This window comes from Spinacia oleracea, chromosome 1 (genome assembly GCF_020520425.1).
Source record: "Spinacia oleracea cultivar Varoflay chromosome 1, BTI_SOV_V1, whole genome shotgun sequence".
Lineage (NCBI taxonomy): Eukaryota > Viridiplantae > Streptophyta > Magnoliopsida > Caryophyllales > Amaranthaceae > Spinacia > Spinacia oleracea.
Window position 1 is genome coordinate 97,124,360 of NC_079487.1, and position 19,504 is coordinate 97,143,863.

Below are 19,504 nucleotides of genomic sequence, written 5' to 3' on the forward strand. Positions count from 1 at the left end.
TGTCGACCATAAAGCTTACTTTTGTTAACTTGTTTTCTGGAGTTTTCCAACTAATAAGCATTGGTGTCATGGTGGTGGGAAAGAAAATGGTGGGGGTTCAGATAAAGATGGTTGTGGGTAGGGCTGGCCCAGCCAGGAAAAAGCCCGACCCGACCCAACCACGAAAAAACACGACCTGTCATGAGCACAAATTACTGGGCCTGGGTCGCATGCTTTGGAAAAGTACGACAAAACATACTTTGTTTAGTAAAATTAGGCTTAGGCACGTCGACGACCCGTGGGCTTAGGTCATGTTTTGAACTTTTTGGCCTGACCCGGCACAATGTAGAGTGTGCTGGGCCTTTTCAGACCCACGGCCTGATTGGCTTGGCTCAAAGCCCGACCTGGTCCACAACCATCTTTAGGTTTAGACTTTCTCAATAACTCGATTAGTCCATTGGTGAATTGCTTGGAACTGTTTCCCGGTATCGGAGTAGGAATTTGTTTCACCTTTAGAATGACAGCATCATTACAGGGGAGGGCTCCTCTGGTTAGTGGTTTTGTAGTCCCATTTGACTCCCAAGTTTCTTCTTCTAAAGATGTCTTTTTGGAAGGCAATGAAAGAATGGAAAGAAAAAAAAGTGCACCATGTTTCTTATGAAACTGTAACAATTTCTATTTCAACGAATCAAAACAAACTAGATAAAGCTTCGCCTTTCCTCATATTCTGGTATGGTGGGTCATCATTTTCCTTCTTCCATTACGGCCGTCTTTGTTTTCCCTTTTTACTGTTGCAGTAAAACCACAATTTCAGCTTGTTTTGCAAATAATTGGAAGACAATGTGATCTTAATTTGGGGAAATGTTTCAGTAAAAGTTATGATGCCAAATTAGTTGAGATTATTTTTTTTTTCCTTGGAATGAGCCACAAGGCTATTAGGAAATACGAAAGGGAGGAGATTTGAACTAGTGGCTTATCAATGTTATTGTAAACAAGCATTCTGTTTTATCTCTATTATATAAAGGAACGCCCGATGCGGTGTCAACAAAATATTTGTCTCTTTTACCTTTATTTAAATCAGAAACAAAAAAAAAATGTAAAAACCTTTTATATTACAATATAATGGGAAATCAATATATATATATATATTTTTTACATCGAGAATAAAAGATATTTACCAAAATCATAAATGTAAATTAATTAAAAAAAGTACCAGTAAAAATAGCAATAATTAATAATCATTAAAGTATTATTGTATGTGATTTTTAAATTACAAGCAAGCATCATGTATATATAAATCTAGTCCACTAATAAGTCATAAACTTATTGGAGTGGAATTAATATTTACTATCATTATTTTTTTAGGTTTTTTTTTTACTTTTACCACCTAAGAAACTCTGATTTATTTTGTAAAAAAAAGTTGTATTTTACCATCTAAAGAACTTGAAATTTTGATTTGCCACCGATTGACGAATACCGTCCAAGAATCTAGTATGGTCCACATTTTCATTTATCCTCTTTCTTTTCCACGATTTTCTTTCTTTTCTCCCCTGTTCCACTCCTTTAAACCTTAATTTACACACAAATTTAATCTTTTTTTTCCCCTACTTCTCATCCATTGCTTCAGAAAATGGAGCTTTTTTTAATTTTTGGTGTTTGTGCGTATGTGTGTTTTTTATTATTCCAAAACCAAATGATCCCAAAGTGCAAGAGTAAAACAAATCAAAATATAAAGTACAAAAAGGTAGGTAAGAAGTAAAAACAAAATATTATTTAGATGGTGATATATTAACAAGACAGCTTAAACTAAAATTAAAGAAAAAGAAAATGTCCCTTCAAATTATCAAATAGCTACACGAGATCCTTTTGGTTTAGTAAAAGAACAAAGTGGACCGGAAAAAAGGGAGAGAAAAGAAGCCTTATTAACTCCCTTAGAAAGAGGACTCCAAATAACAAAGTTTTCGAGCTTTGCATTCAATCTAAACTCCTCCACCATTACATGTCGGATTTTTTATCTTCCTTTTTGGAGGTTAAAACTGTTAAAAAAAAAAAGTCAACACCTACAAACTTACTAATAGAAGCTGCTAGATGTACCCTCATGATACCAAATAGTAACATACCCTAAGCTCTCATTGGTTGTTTTCACATAAATAACCCCACATGAGATTAAAATTTAAATCTAAAATATCATGGTATTTGATATTGAAATTTTAGACCAATCACAACCAAGAGTTTCATACCCTGAGGGTACATGTAGCATTTTCGCTAATGGTCTCATTATGTGATCAACTCGTGTAACATTGAGGATAATCTATTAGTTTTCTTTGAATGTCAATTAGTTTAGTGCTTTCGGCAAGATTAAAATTAGACTGAGCAGTGAGCACATAAGCATCATGTCTTACATACATACTCCCTCTATATATAATTAATTGATGTACTTTGACCGTGCAAGAAGTTTAATTAATGAAGGTGAATTAATTTTATTAAAATAAGAGGTAAGTGGATAAATAAGGAATAAACAATTATAATAAAAAAAAAAAACTGGGGTATTAAAGTATTTAAAGAAAATAAAAGACAAAGAATAAATGAAAAAAATATTACTAATGGGTCCTAATGATAAGAAGGAAATTACTTTGTACGAAGTATAAGATAAGGGGAAAATTTTCCATAAATGAAAAGTGCACCAATTTATAAAATACGGCCGATTATAATAAGTTCAACAATTAATAATAATGAGGGAACCAATTGACTGTTGGTTCAGTGGTGATTGAGACTGAACTTGGTAGGGAGTACCGCGTGTTCACTCCCGCAACAATAATTGGGCGGAGACTTAAACATATCCACCCATAACTCGCCCCGAATTCGGATTAGCCTTAAGGCTCCGTTTGGTAGGGCGTAAAACGTTTTCATGGAAAACGATTTTCCCATTTTCAATCATTTTACGTTGTTTGGTTGGGTAAGGGATGTAAAACAATTTTCCATGACTCCCTCAAAGGTGGAAAACCCTTTTCCATTTGAAAGGGAGGAAAACCACTTTTCCTTCTTTCCTCCTTACCTCCCTCTCCTTTCTTCCCCTCAATTTTCACCATCTTCTCCATTTTCTTTTAAGTTACCAAACAAAGGAAAACTAGTTTGGAATTGTGTTTTCCCTTGGAAAATGTTTTCCATGGAAAATCATTTTACAATGAAAACGTTTTACGCCCTACCAAACGGAGCCTAAGGGTGAACCGGATATTAACACCAAAAATAAATAAATTACAGAGGGACTAAAACTCATCACATCATAAAAATAATACTTCGTATGAGATACGTTATTTGAGAGAGCAACAAATGTTAAATGTAACATATAAAATTAATCATGATGTCATATTATTTTACTGTGTAATTTTATTCTTCCGATATAAGGTAAATAGGGAATAAACAAGCTTCTTTTTTTTAAAAAAAAAAGACAATAGCGGAGTACAAATTTTTAGGAAAAACGGTCTAACGGTTAGACCACTTTTATGCATGCACTTTAACTGATTAGTAAACCGATGAAATCAATTAGTTAAGTTTGAAATTCAATTAGTTAAGCAACGAAACCAGTTAGTTATGCAACCGAACCTATTAGTTAAGCACTGAACCAATTAGTTAAACAATGAAACTGATTAGTTAAGCAATTAGATCAATTAGTTAAGATTTTATGAGTTTTAGTTATTAATAAGGTTGTTCGAAAACAATAACTATTCGACTCATAAATTTAACTATTTGTCTTTATACCTTAACTATTTTGTTATTCAATTAGTTATGATTTTATTATTTATAGTTAAGTTATGTTTTACACTAGTTTAGTTAGTACCAAAAAAGTGGTCTAACCGTTAGACGGTCTTACACAAAAGCTTTTGATAGCGGAGTAGCCCAAGTAAAAAAATTCAAGAAATCTTTAACAAAAATCTATTTTTTACGCCCCATTTCTTGTAACCTATGACAAAAATCTTCAACACTAATTCACTCATCTCGTATTGGATTTGTGTCCTAGTATCGTGTTAGGTCAACTTTGACCAATTACCAGTTCTAAGTTTCTAAATATGAGAAGTAATTTAACATCGTACAACATGCGTCATAGTTCAAGCTTTTAGTTTCAACTTTTATGGAGTATAGTCTGCTATTTGAAGTCCAATACCTTTCTTATCCTTCATAATAAAATATCACTCCAAAATGAATAAAAAAACAGAACCTGGTGTTAATTTAATCAAACATAGTTAAAGATGCTGCTTTATGCCAAAAGCCTATTATATATTTTATACTCTTTGAAATCCAGAAATCCAGTAAAAATTATAGAAAATATAACCTTGAAATTTTATTGTAATATGAATTTGGTTTTATTAGGCTAAAGTTTAAATTTTGAGTCAACATAGCAACATAGCAGTCTAGCATAAAAACACAGCAACATACATAATTATTAATTATTAATAAGATAATTAATATGATAATCTCAGTTACATAGCTCCAAGAGAATCAGGCTTTTTTCTTCCTTTTTTAAAAGGAAAAAAGCTATTAATTTTGTATTAAGATGCTTTGTCAGCTAAAACATACACATTAAGCATGTATTTGTTCCTTTATTAAGCCTCTTTTTATCTTTCTTTTTCCTCTAATTTTTTTAACAAATGTGCTGAGGAACATTCTCATCTTTTAAGTAACTTCTGACAAGGCCTTTGTCAGCCACCCATGAGCAAAAGGAAATGCACAAAACCAGTGGGCTTAATCGCCCGGTCGAACCCTGATTAAGATAATCAAATTACATTAGTTTAGTTTCTCATATAATCATGAAATTTAATTTATATTATATAGTCTAAAAAAGGAACCCATTTAAAGAAAAAGTCATTGAAAGATAATCAAGTGTTATTTTTTTCAAGTGATCATCCACCTTCTAAAATAAGTGATGATTCTCTTCTAAGTGAAGCAGGACCCATGAGGAGTCCTTTCACTACGCAAGCGCACCCGATAATTCAGAGTCATACGGGAAATTATGTTTTACAGTATACCAAAAATATATATATAGAGTTATAGACAGATAGGTCAGAACTCCAGAAACTGGGCCATAATCAGTTTTATTTATCACACATTAGAAAAGTTTCTTCTGCATGATGCTCTGAATTTTATATGTGGAGGTTTTCAGAGTTTTCACAATACTTCTGAGTTTTTTCTTTTCAAGTTTCATCATTTTGGCATCATCCTCTATTTTTTAAAATTAAAATTTGGCATTCTATATATCCTTTTCCCCCTCATTCTTCAGTTTTTACACATTTTTATCATTTCAAAAGGGAAGAGAATTAGAGAAAGATATAATGGCTGTGGATTACTACTCATACAATCATAATGAACATAAAGTAGATGTGAAGGAAGAAGAAGATGATGATGATGAAGAAGACTACATAGACATGGAAGTGAGCTCGTTTGCTCACTTCTTTTCTCTCTCAACAAACAACCCTTTGTCTTCTCCACAACATGCTCGTGAATTCGAGTTTCAAATGTCGTCATCCATGAATGTAGAGAGAGAGTCAACTACATCACCAGCTGATGAGCTTTTTTACATGGGGAAATTACTACCTCTGCACCTCCCACCTCGTTTACAGATGGTTGAAAAGCTTCTTCAAGATTCAACCCCTAAGAATTTTAACGAGTTTTACAGTACTCCTTTGGGTACTAATACTGCAACTACCCCAATAACAAGCACTACACCTTTTGAGTCATGTAATATATCTCCAGTTGAATCTTGTCAGGTTAGTAGAGAGCTTAATCCTGAAGAGTATTTTCGTGAGGATGATTGTTTTCAAAAGGGTGATAATTGTGTAAAGAAGTCTTGGACTAAAAAGTTGAAGACAAAGATTAAGTCTTTGTTTGGGAAATCAGATGAATTCTCTGCTTCTTCTTCTTCTTGTTCAACTGCGAAAAGCAAGGAAGAAAGTTCGAGTTTAGAGAAGGAAAGCAAGAAAATTCCATGCAAAAGAATTCAACAAGTTGTTTCTCAGGATAGATTTGACAGAGAAAATGATGACAAAGAGGGTAAAATTTGTCACAGGAGATCATTTTCTGGTGCATTTAAACGGCGTTCATCAACAGCAACTAAGTTATCTTCTTCACATTCACCAGGATCATCCTCCACTTCTTCTTCTTCATCATCTTCTTCGTCTTCTTCATTGAGTACTTCAACAAGCAATCATTCAAATGGGGTGAAGGATTTCCCATTGCTTAAGAGAAGCAGCAGTGTGAAATCAGAGATTGAGACCTCATTAATCCAAGGAGCCATTGCTCATTGCAAGCAATCATCACAACAGGCGATACAATCTCGAAAAACTTTGAGTGAAATCGGTTGTTATTCATTCCCTTCTTCCAGGTTTGCTGTTCTTGATGATCAAACAAGCCTTTGCAGGGGTTGAGATAGAAACAAACATAGGAAAAGGGAGATTAGAACTTAAATTTTAAAATGTGTTTTTTTTTAATCAAGTGAATTATGTGATGATACTTGTATGCTAATCTAATATGGTTTTGGTTAATTTTCATAATTAGCAAACTGAGTGTTTGATTTGATTTGCCATTCTTGTTGTTTTTTCTGTTGTCCACCAAACTTTCATGATTTTCAGGGTACTTGATGAAATACAATTGTTCAAAGATTCTCATCATACATCATCATTTCTGGGTTGAAATCTAATTATTTAAGTTCTGGTTCTGAACTTTCTGGTTTTTAATTATTTCACTCTCTTGGACTTTCAGAGGAGTCATTTTAATGATCCAAAGCTAACGGATAAAGTAACTTTTAAGAGATGGATTTCTATGTCTATTGAGTGATTTAGAATTTCTTCATAAGCATATGATCAAGACCTTTCATGTACTCTGCATTAGTTAATCGCGTCTTCTGTTACTGTCTACCACCAGCCTTTTGCAGGAGTAACGCTTACCTTAATTTTTTATTTTTTAGTGTGAATGAGCCACAAGAGCAATATAAATTACAAATGGGGGCGGAGAGATTCGAACCTGAGGTCTATTGTACACAGACCCTCAATCTTAACCACTAGGCCAAGACATCATTGGTCACTTACCTTAATGCATACACTTAAAAGTCCATGCCCCTTTTAGAATCCTAATCCCCCCCCCCCCCCCCCCCCCCCCCCAATTTGGTTAAGGAATGCCCATAATTGCTACCTCTAAGTCTGATCTGTGCACCGTGTTGCGCTAATCATATACCTCATTATGAACTAACAAGATTTATAGATGGTATTGGTGGTGTACTAACAAGTACAGCACATCAAATGAAACCAAAACTTTTGATAGGAAAGCTACATGGCATAACAAGATCCTTTTGCTAAGGAAGAGCCACGTGGACTAAGGGATCGCCTGGAATGAGAGTAGAAGGAGGGGAAAGATTAAAGGAGTAATTATTATGGGCTTTTTTAATGTTTGGATTGAGGGAGAAAAATCATAGAGTAATCTATTCCCCTTATTTAGGGAGTAAATAATTACCCTAGCCCCCCCTAGGGTAATAATCTACCGGATAATAATTCTTCCTCCCTTATCTCATCTCAGTCATTTTCTCTCTTCACCCCATCTAACTTGTCAATAACAACCATCTCCACCAACTTCCCACCATCGTCATTGCCACCAGCTTTCCACCGTCGTCATCTATGCCAGCTTGTCACCGCTGTCATCAACACAAGCTTGCCGCCACCGTCATCAACCTTCGTTTGTCGATGCCATATTAACATCCTTCATCACCACCAATACGTCACCGTCGTCGACTGATTATAATCGAAGGAAGACCCTCAAATCACAAATTATAAATTGGATTTGTCAATCTACAACCTCTATCATCACATGCGATTCTCTCTTCTTCTTTCATTCAAATTGAGTTTCATAGATCTACAAATTTTTGTGAGGAATTTGGGAAAACAATTTCTACCATTGAGATTAGAATTGAATTTCTTGCATGTTGATGTCACCAACATCCAAAAATACTAACTTTGTGGTGGTCGCCGCCGGTTTCACCGCCATGGATGGTGGTGGTTATTTGTAAACTCAATTGCTGAAGATAAAGAGGGAGAAGTTGAGCCTTAAATGTCTTGTTAGGGGAGTAAAGGTTACTAATGAGCCAAACCTTAGAAATGAACAATCACCCTCTAAATAACTTACCCAGTATCATTTACTCTCTCATTTATTCCCCCTTTAAAATGTTCTTCCAATCCAGGCGACCCCTAAGGGTGAATTTATCTCTAATCTGGATGGGAGTTTGGAGCCAAACTCTTGGGATAATGTGCTAAAAGACTACAACAAGTATGAGGTTAGTCTGAGAATAATCTATTAAAATAGGGAAAGTCTTGTGTGAATCTAGATAATGAAAAAGTAAGTAAAAGTTAGTGGAAAGTTGATGTGGCAGATGAAGAATAAACTCACTTTAAGGATTAAAAGGAGAGAGAATCCTAAGAGAGAGGACTCTCAATAGAACATGAGAAAACTTTCGAGCTTTGGGTTGATTTCATCCTTCCTAAACTCTCCACCATTGTAACTTTCAGAGGTTAAAAACTTAAAAACTATATAGAGTCCAACAGCTAGACACCTCACACCTGTAAACACACTAAAATATTCTCTTTACTGAATCATACCAACAAATGACATTTTGAGATGATGGATTATCACACTTCTTCCATTTACAGTCATCTTTGCTGTATGTACTGCTACTGTAAATCTGTAGCAGTACCTTGCAATCAAGAGGGGTATAATGGTATATGTTCCTGGTTCCACAACTTCTTGCTTTGAAGGCAGCAACTCTACAGAATGCAAACATGAAGAACCAAGTGTGAAAAGTGTTCGTTCAAGGAAAGTTATCATCATCCCCTAAATAGAGGGCATACCTAAATCTAATATTAACACATTCAGTTACATTAACAACAATGCTTGATCATGGTCAAACATCGCCTACAGCTTAAGTTGACACGACTGAGAAAATTCAGTTCAAAGACCCAGCGCCTCGAAGAATGACAAACCACCGGTCTTGCTATATAATCAACAGAATATTTACCAGTTTCAAGATGGATTGAGACTCAAGAGCTCACCTAGAAGACCACTCGCTCTTTCCAACTCTTTCACGATATATACTGCATTGACCGGGCAAAGGAATCATGATCAACCACCATATTTCACAGTTATTGTTAATTAGAATACAAGTTACAATCCTCTCATAAATAGCCCGATAGTATGACAGGTTTCTGGCCTTCATAACTGCTGCAATTGGGGATCTTCCTCAATAGCGTGGAAGTAAAGTTAGAGGGCATAAAATCGATCAGGTTCAGAATTGGAAAACTCAGAGTGATACAATGAATTAGACCCACTTCTCTTTGCACTTCTATCTCTTTTCTTCAAAGACCGAGATCGCTTAGATATAACCACGTAGTAGGTCATTGTGCCCAAAACCCCAGCCATTATCACACCTCCAACAACTGTAACAAGTATTGCAGCCCACTCATGTTTCCGTCCAACAACTATGTAAGAGGACGCCATGAATGCAACAGAAGTGCAAACTGATGCCAACCACATCAGCTTATTAATGACTTCCACGACTCGTCTCTCTGCTTTGGTCTCACCTCTGACAAGTGTGATCTGAACTACCACTACAGCCAAAGAGGTAAAAAGAGCAATGGCATTGAAGATAAAGAATATCTTGAAAGAAGCTGTTTTAGCAGCTACAGCCATTCCATTATTATCATCACCACCAGGAACTGTGAATATAGCTGCAAAAGCAACCGTTGCAAAAAGCACCGCCACTACAGTTACTGAGTTGGTGGCGTTGTTTATCCCTTCTCTGTGGAGTTTCCTGAGCTCCTTGGCGATTCCACTAACATTTTTGTTTGTTTGTCGGGTTTGTTCGAGCTGCCGATGCACATCTTTTTTAATCTGGCTGACAGTTTTTCTTAACTCATCCCTTGGTTGATTCAGTTCATTAGCCCTGAGAGCACCATTCCGAACAAGGTAATCCTTGATCTCTGAGGATTCTTCGGAGAGGGGAAGGTCTTCTGCTATGTCAAGAGCAGTTTTGTGTTGACTATTTAGAGAATTAACATTGATGTCTTGAAGCTGTAACAACTCATTCACAATCTGCAAAGAGCAGGAGAAAAGGTGCTAATCAGAAACTACAATTTCAAAAAGCTGCCTTCAAAAACTAAAATTAATTTAAACAGCACGACAAACTGACGAGGATTTGTATACAGTACAAGAGAAAACTAAAGCTGCTACTGACAACTAATAAGTTAGCCAAGCCACGAGCCGTCTATGAATAAATAATGGATTGAGAAAACTATAAACATTTAAAGGATGACAATGATACTATAATTTCAAGAAAAATAGTGGTTTCTTGTTGAGTGTCAGCTACCTTTTACCACTAGGATTAAAATTGGTAATTGACCTATCAAATTAATTTTACGAAACTAGATTATACAATGGGACAGCGGCAAATGAGCCAATTTGTTGGACCAAATAGAATCGCACAAAATGTAACTTCCTGCATCAAAACCAAGCAACGACCCAAATTCTTTAAGTTGTGGTTGTTTAGCTACTTCAGCCGTTTAGACCTTTAGGGTAGTAACAACTGTATTCCTTTTGCAAATGGTCCGGCTTCTGTTTGTTCTAGTATGACCAGGCATGAGGGAAGATAAGCTGTCCTCTAAAATCAAGGGATGCAAGGGAATTATATCATTTTGATTAAATACATAGCACAATATTTAAAGCATTAAAAACCACTGTAGGAACATCAGAGGCATACTGCAGGTTTAAATTGGCTAGGCGAATTTGTTAATGATTGCAAAGCTGACTCAATTTAGAAGAATAAAAGAGAATTGTTGATCATGAAACTGGAATACCTCGAATCTCCCTACCTTATAATACCGCAGCTAAAGCTTTACGTTCTGTTTATAATGAGACTTCGGTTAATTTTATCCTTAGTGGTAGAGTCGCTTAGTTCCTATTACTTTGATGCAGTTTCCATGTGCTAAAAGCTCTTTCCTTTCCTTGGCCATTTTTTGCGGGGGTTCCTTTCTGTAACCTGTTTTTTCAAGGGCCTTTCCTTAACCTCACAAGGAAGCAAAAAGTATATGTAGCAAAGAGCTTGTTTTCATGAACATTTATTCCTTGTTAAGACCACTTCTACAGTTCTATCCAGATATGCACGACAAAACTAAGGCTTGTAATCAAAAGAATCCCATCTTCTTCTTAAGGCACCTAGAGGCCAGGGTAACAAATACATGCTAGCTTCTAGAAATGCATGCTTAAAATTGTTCCAATCTTTCTGCTTACTAAATCCTACATCTGGATACGGTACGAAATACTACATACTTCATATGATTAACTGAGAGATAGCGTTTTGGAGGAAGAGTACACAGAATGTGTGCAAGGTTCAAACTTTTCAATTAGTTGTGAACTTGTGACAGAAAGGGCAAATTGGACAGTGCAAAATGAAAAAAACTTGTTACAAAAATTCGCATCTTTTCGGAAATAACTCAAGTAAGACTTCCGGAAAAATTTCACTTCACATTTTCTATAATTTTTCCAACAGTTCATTCCCAAATAATGCAACTTCCTAAAGTTTTTTATGTCAACCAAACATCAAAATTTAACCATGACTCCTTGAGTAGTAAGTATAATTTACAGCAGTCAGCGGATATTGGATTGCTTTCAGGTTTCCAGAATTGAAAACACAATGAGAAATTTTGGAATTTCCATACAAATGTTTGAAAATAGTTTTTTCTTTACTACAGACGCCCTAAATAATTTTACTAAAAGCTTAGCTTTCATAGTTGTACTAATTAATTAAACTACCTATGACATCAGGATCTCATAATAACTGATAAAAGAGCAGGAGCAACTATGGGACGATCACTAAGATATTAAGACCTAAATGCAATGCACCAGGGGGACGCTCCTACATTCCAAGTGTATACAAGGAGGAAGAAAAAACAGTCAGCGCTACAGGACAAGGTTGGAGCAGACACTGCAGCTACCACGTCAGAAGGAAGGCACCACCCCACTTAGTGGAGGCACCCCAATTGCAGTCTCTGTCCTGATACTTTTTGTTAATGAATTTTGTCTTATTATAGTAGTTATCAATTAAATAGGGAGGGGAGAAAATCAGCAGGGTATGTTGAATGTATTTGGCTGAATAGGGAGAGTAGAGGGCCTCTCGAAAGTTCTCAGAATACTTTGTAAAATTGCAAGCTTGAAGCTTTATCCTTTAATACAACAACCTTCCTTTATCCTAACTTGAGTGAGTGATTGAGTTCATTACAAACTTGGTATCAGAGCAGGTGAATGATGCCGGCCTCGAACACCCAACGGTTGGATGTGACAGAGCAAGCTATCGGAGAAGTAAGGGAACGACTCGGTTCCTTAGAAGGCCGGCTAGATGGGTTCGCGGAGACCATTGGTCGCATAGTGGCTGAAGCAGTAGCTCAACAGATGAGTGGGCTGAATGCAATGCACCAGGGGGACGCTCCTACATTCCAAGTGTATACAAGGAGGAAGAAAAAATAGTCAGCGCTACAGGACAAGGTTGGAGCAGACACTGCAGCTACCACGTCAGAAGGAAGGCACCACCCCACTTAGTGGAGGCACCCCAATTGCAGTCTCTGTCCTGATACTTTTTGTTAATGAATTTTGTCTTATTATAGTAGTTATCAATTAAATAGGGAGGGGAGAAAATCAGCAGGGTATGTTGAATGTATTTGGCTGAATAGGGAGAGTAGAGGGCCTCTCGAAAGTTCTCAGAATACTTTGTAAAATTGCAAGCTTGAAGCTTTATCCTTTAATATAACAACCTTCCTTTATCCTAACTTGAGTGAGTGATTGAGTTCATTACACTAAACCAACTAAAAAGAAAACAAAAAGCCAATCAAATGATAAGACGTATCCGAACGCATAGTCCATGCATTAGCAACATGTTAATTAAATTCAGAAGTGGTAGTTTGCACACTAAAGCCATGTCAGTATTAGGCCATATTTGATAACAATAGACTACATGAAATATACTAGGTCATTTTGATTTTAGGAAAAATTACTTTAAATAATCCAACCTTTTGAAGATTTTCCGATAATAATCTAACCTTTAGATTATTATTTAATAATCCAACCTTTGTACCCCATTAACTTTTACTGACCCCAATTAACTTGAAACCGGCTAAAAGGGTAAACTTTTTTTTTTTAATATTTTTTTTTCCTACCTCCTCCGTCTCCTTCTTCCTCCTTCATTAAACCCACCATGGAAACATCCTTAAACTTAAGTCCATCCCAAAATGCACCACCACCGCTACACCTACTGCCAGCCTTCAAAGCAAGCTCGAAAACCTCCCATCCACCTCCCCCAACAGCGTAATCCACCATAACGACAACCTCCTCCACCATATCCTCCCCCTCCGTCGCCCTCGCCCTTTGTCTCTCCTCATCTTCTTCGATGCTTTCCAACACCATGACCAAACTAAAATCTAACTGCCATTCTAAAATCGTTTCAAAATCTTTCATCCACAACAACAAGTAAATCCCCAAAATTTGAAATCAAATTCAAAGATTTGCAACGATATTTCGGGTTCTTCACCGTCTATTCAACCCCCGCATCCTCCTGGGTGACATTCGTAATAAGAATGTGTTCCTTTGTCTGTAATTTGGGCTAAATAAATTTTTGATGGTTTTTTTTTTTTTGGGTGGAGGGAGGTGCAGCAGAGGGTTTAAAGGTGAGGAAGATGTTTAATTTGATGGAGGGATCTTGTCAATTGATGATTTTGTTGGTTTTAATGATGAATTTGATGATGATGATGATAATGGTGGTTTGAGATATTTCATAACATTTCCAGAATTGGACATGAACTCAGGAATGCCATGAAGTGAAGTCCTAGGATGAAGGAAAGAAGAAAGAAAAACCAGAAGGAATAAAGAAAAAAAATAGAAAAAGAAATCATTAAATATTTATTTAAAATAAATAAACTATAACGAATTGTGGCATGACACGTATATAGGTTACCTGCTATATCAGGTTGGTAACCTGTTAGGTGTAATAAAAGTTAACGGGGTGCAAAGGTTGGATTATTAAATAATAATCCAAATGTTGGATTATTTTCAGAAAATCGTCAAAAGGTTGGATTATTTAAAGTAATTTTTCCTTGATTTTATTAGTAGTCCAGTATATTAATTAATTTCCCTTCCAATCAAGGATCTTATGGAAACAAGATATCTCTAACTAAAAAAGCAAGACTCCATACAATATCAATCCCCGCCCTCTAAACACCTTTATCCCATCCTAGGTGAGATCTAAGCAAGACAACAGATAAGGCGATAGAAAAGAAGAACATACTGACAATGTAAACCTTATTTTTTCAGAACTTAAAAAGCTTCATAACTCAAGTTGATGATGCTCCATTCTACATGTTAATGTCATCATGACTACCAGACACTGCCTGTACTAGGCTAAGCCTATGATCTCAAATTTAAAGGGAGATTTGGCAATTAGTAGTCCCTGTTTGATTAGCTTATATTATGCGAAAACTTGTTTTTCAGATTGACAAAATATATTTAATAGAATTGTATTAATTCTGTATAAATCTAGTCTTCGTAAACAAACATAACGTAAAATGGTAAACTTTTAATCATGTTACCCAGAGTAAATGGAGATGATAAAAAAGAGCTTATACTGCAAACGTTTTATAAAATTCTATTTGTCAAGGAAAATTATCGTTTTTTATTCACAACAAAATGAGAATATATAGTTCATAGTTCACCAAAAAGTCACCAAAATGGCAGGGATGGATAACTTGCCCATTAGGAAATCCTTCAAATCGAGTACTATAACTTTGAGAGGTAGACAAACAAACAATCCTTGATCCTTGATATCAATAACTACAACTTTGAGAGATACAGAAACAAATATATGGGCAACAGTAAATACCTCTGCCCGCTTTTTCCTGGTAGCCACATGCAAAGCTGTATTACCAAACTTGTCTGTTCGCATAACAATGGCTGCATCTGCATCAAGAAGGGCTCTCACAACATCACAATTATTCCCTTTTACAGCCATATGCAATGCAGTCTGGCCTTTCTTGTCAGTCTTCCTAGCCAATGTTGAATCCTTATTAAGCAATGCTCTTACAATTTCCACATGGCCCTGGCGGACAGCAAAATGCAGCGCGTTTTTCCCATTGGATTTACATAAATCCATTAAGCTACTATCCCTCGACAGAAGCTCATTAACTATATCTGTATGCCCCCTTGTAGCTGCAGATATCAGTGGAGTTGCATTTGATTGTCCAATTGTCTTTATTAGCCCAGGATCATGGTCTAACAACACTTGGACGATTGCTGCAATGAAATAGATGGCATAAATAACATAGTAAATTGCATATCCGTAAGTTTACGATAAAATTATCATGTTTGTGGGTATCAGAAGATCTTATTACAACTACAAGCTAAGTCAGAACTCAGAAAACTTTACTTTTTTCTGCCCTGTGTATTTTTCGCATTTTAAAGTGCATATCCGTAAGTTTACGATAAAATTATCATGTTTGTGGGTATCAGAAGATCTAATTACAACTACAAGCTAAGTCAGAAAACTTTACTTTTTTCTGCCCTGTGTATTTTTCGCATTTTAAAGATAAGTATTCAGAGCGGATTTTACAAACTTGCAGAAGAGGCCACGACTTACAAGTAGTTTAGACAAGGTATTGCACAGCTTAAAGCATCCATGCAGCAAACAATTTGGTGTCACACACAAAGACTTGGATTAAGTCATTCTTCAGAACCCGATAGTGCAAAAGGTGAGTTGAAGTTGCTTTATGTTAAAGGCAATTACAACATACAAGCAACATTTATTTCAAATCACACCAAAAGAAAAAGTCTCCTCTAAAGATCAACAGCTCCAACTTCAATTATAAAGATTCTAAAACTGTTTGAACGAAAGCACTTGATAGCGCCCACCCCAATGCCCTCACAAAGTCTTTCGTTCACCTCGGGATATAAGGGGCTTAATAAATGCAACGTCAATAACACCATTCACTAGTAGAAACTTGAGAGGCTATTCCAGTATGACTTTCAGTGGAAAAGCCTTAGAGAAGCCTGCTGACTCACAATAAATGGGAAACCAAGGGCACTTAAGCAAGACATCTATAGTATTACGCAAGCTGTAAACCATCATTCATGAAATCCAAAGAATTGCATTCACCACTTCAAGAATTTTAAATGTCTAATATTGACAAATTAAAGACTGATATATCAAGAGTAATAAAATAGGAAAGTTTAGCTAATCACCAAGGTGTCCTTGATTAACAGCAACATGCAAAGGATCAAACTGTGACCGATTCTTCTGAGTAAGTGTATCCTTATTGGCATACTTCAGCAGCTCTTTTACCACATCAAGGTGTCCCTTCTCAGCTGCACTAAAAAGCGCTGTCTCTCCCAACTCATTCACCTCATTCACAACCAAAGCCCGTACCTCAGCAGCCTCCACTTCAAACTCAGCACCACTTAAACCTTCACCTATCTGTGAATTTATGTGCCCACCCAAAATCTGCTTTACAGCTTCTAAATCACCACGTTGAGCAGCCAAGTGCAACTCGGTGTCATTGTGGCGACCAGTTACCTGTTTAACATACTTCTTCTTTCCTGCTTGGTCAATACGTTTACCAGAATTGGAGAGAACCAAAGCAGGCGCCGATGTGGAGGTTGGGGATGGAGAAGGAGATGGCTCCATTGGAGTTCGGTTTGGCAGGGGTGTGATATGACCCACTTCCAAGTCTTGCTCCTCAACTGTATGATGAAATATATCAGTGATATTCAATGCAGATTATCAACACATTTACATCAACACTCAATTGAAGCAATCTACAAACCATAATAACCTAACAATGAGGGAATGCACGATAAAAGAACTATAGACATCTATCTGTAGTATACAACACGACTGTCGCCTGTTATTCGACTTCTTGGTAAACCTCAATTAGTCCGTAGAAAGGTCAGAGGAGATCCAGCCATATGCAACTTACTCACTAACTAGTTGAGATCAGTAGATAGGCTGTTGGTAAACCTATGTCCTATCAATCTATTATCTTCATTTCACATGATTTCCAGCAATAATTCCCGGTATCACTACAGACTGATCATATTCACTTATAAACATATAATTGTATCTAATTTTACCAAATACTTCGATAATTTCCACATCAAGCATCTCAAATTGAACATAATATATTACTGATTCCAAAATCAGCCAAATTATCAGCTTAAATATCTAAAATCATGCCAGTCCAACTAATCTGGCGTGACTGGCGTCAAAAAATAATCTCTTCAAACCTAACTCAAAACAAAAAAAAAAAAAAATCACTTCCAGTAATCACAAAATTCGACACAAATGATCAAAACATTCAATCAAAACACTACAACACTTGATGATCAAGCTGAATTAAAACTTTAAAACGGATAAATTTCCAATTCCCAACAACTAAATCAGGATTTCGAGAACTCGAAAACAAGAAACAGATAACTAATAGAGTTTACCTTGTTGAAGTGAAGAAGCCATAGATGGTAGTAGTGGTGTAAAAAGAGCAGAAAGAGAGGGAAAGTTAGTGTATATGCATGGATATCATCAATAATTATCCCAAAAATTCAATTGCAATTTCGATTTCTATGGAGTAAGGAAAAAAAGAGGAGTAAGGAAAAAAAAAGAGTAAAGTAGAAGGTTTTGGGAGGAGAGAGAAAGAGGGAAGAAAAGTGGAGAAGTAGGATGAGGAATGAGTAGGACACTCATGCGTAACGACACAGGAGGAAAGTGCAGAGAACCCAACCTCAACTCAACCACTCACAAATCACGATTCTTTTTTTATTTTTTTTCCAAAAATAATTAACAGGCAGTGTTTGTTTCAAGTATTAGAAATTGCCGAATGATGTGGATGATTGACAAAGGTAAACAATCAAGTGTTATTTTGCAATAAAATTGACAAAAGAAATGGGTTTACTATCTAAACATTTGTATTTTTTCAGAAAATAAATTGATGAAAATTGAAATTCAAAAGTTTACAAATTATATTGCTACATGTATTGTACTCCAATACTCCATATATTATTACTCGTATATAAACTATATTTGTTTAATATGCACTTGTAAAGTCTTGATTAGTTTCAAATGTCAATTGAGGAGATTATCCAGATGAAGCTTTTAAAGTAGACTATTTGTGGATTCACTTTTATCCTCCTACCTCGCTAATTCGTTATATTAGTTGTTTTGTGGATCTCAATTATTAAAGATATTCTGTATTATTTAAATCGATATTTATGGTCAAAATCATTGTTTTAATATACGAGTTGAGGCGAGAAGGTGGTCCAAAGGGAAATGCGAATGACATTGGAGAATAAGAAAATGAGAAAGTAGGAAAGAATAAAAGAAATACACTTGCTCCTCTTAGGTGAAAGCAATTCCACCTAGGACGACCAATGAGCAAAAGAAAGTTCAGCCAGAGGAATAAAGTAACATAAGATAAGTGTTGACGATGACAACCATGAGGTATATTCATAAATTTCATACAAAATATTTGTTAAAACATCATGATCTCACTACCAAAAAACACACATACTATTTATTTCTATATCCCTTAATGCACATCAATTGTTCATTGAATGGTTAAAGAGAATTCTTATTTATGAACTTTTTAATTGTTGACAAATAATTGCAACCTTTAACTCTATGGATAAATTTTCAGCTGGTCATAAGATATCGATCATTTGATCCTAATAGTGTCATTGACCCTCATCCATTCATTTCGTGTATTATATATGTTGCAATTTTCCAATGACTAACGTCATGATGGTTACCGGTTATAATATCTAAGACTTCATTAGATTAACAAAATTATTAAAAATTAACTTCCTTAAAATAACATTGGTTTTTTAGAAGAAGAATCTTTATACAGGGACGAAGCTACATTGGGGCCTAAAGGGGCTCCGACCCCTGCCAACATTCTGGAAATCTTCTATATATAATTAATAAGAGTACTTATTGTCAATGAATTGAGGTGTGTTGTAGTGGTTGAGCGCAGGTCTTAAAATCGATACAATCCGCGTTTGATTCCCTTTTCACCCAAAATGTTAGTGTTTTGCCTTTTTCCTTCATCCTTCCTCTCATTTCGTTTGCTTCTGCGCACAAACATTTCATAATTGTTTATTTTTTTCTCAATTTTTTCTATAGAGATAAATAATTAACATCGGTAAATTTTATGAATGGACTATTTTTTTAATAAATTCGGCCCCCATCAAGATAGATTTCTGGCTTCGTCCCTGTCTTTATATATGCCATAAAAACCGTGTTTTACAGAGGTATTCATGGCTTAAAAACCCTCAAAACACACAAAAAACCATAATCTTTACATAACCACTTATTACATATCAAAACTACCTTTATGTATTTGTTAGATTTAAATTTTTATGTAGATGTCGTATGACCTTTATCAATGAATTAATTTGTTTATCAAAAAAA

At 35.6% G+C, this 19,504-nt stretch overlaps 2 protein-coding genes across 2 annotated transcripts; one reads left to right on the plus strand and one right to left on the minus strand.

Moving 5' to 3' along the window:
- The first annotated feature begins 4,887 nt into the window (after window positions 1–4,887).
- Window positions 4,888–6,641, plus strand: LOC110793623 (probable membrane-associated kinase regulator 4). The gene has a single exon (XM_021998520.2). The coding sequence runs from the start codon at window positions 5,307–5,309 to the stop codon at window positions 6,396–6,398; it is 1,092 nt and encodes a 363-aa protein (XP_021854212.1). The 5' UTR covers window positions 4,888–5,306; the 3' UTR covers window positions 6,399–6,641.
- Window positions 6,642–8,796: 2,155 nt separating this feature from the next.
- LOC110780062 (ankyrin repeat-containing protein ITN1) lies at window positions 8,797–17,860 on the minus strand. Its single transcript, XM_056837057.1, has 4 exons — window positions 17,533–17,860; window positions 16,288–16,785; window positions 14,933–15,342; window positions 8,797–10,104 (listed from the first exon to the last, which is right to left on the minus strand). Exons 1-4 carry the CDS (start codon window positions 17,552–17,554, stop codon window positions 9,274–9,276), a joined length of 1,761 nt encoding a protein of 586 aa, XP_056693035.1. The 5' UTR covers window positions 17,555–17,860; the 3' UTR covers window positions 8,797–9,273.
- Between the last annotated feature and the right edge of the window lie 1,644 nt (window positions 17,861–19,504).

Coding starts and splice junctions, on each gene's coding strand:
- LOC110780062 (XM_056837057.1), bottom strand. CDS start 17,554: ATGGCTTCTTCACTTCAACAAG. Junction 16,786..17,532: donor GGCTTCTTCACTTCAACAAG/GTAAACTCTATT, acceptor TTCATCATACAG/TTGAGGAGCAAGACTTGGAA. Junction 10,105..14,932: donor CCAGGAAAAAGCGGGCAGAG/GTATTTACTGTT, acceptor TGCTCTTTGCAG/ATTGTGAATGAGTTGTTACA.
- LOC110793623 (XM_021998520.2), top strand. CDS start 5,307: ATGGCTGTGGATTACTACTCATACAATCATAATGAACATAAAGTAGAT.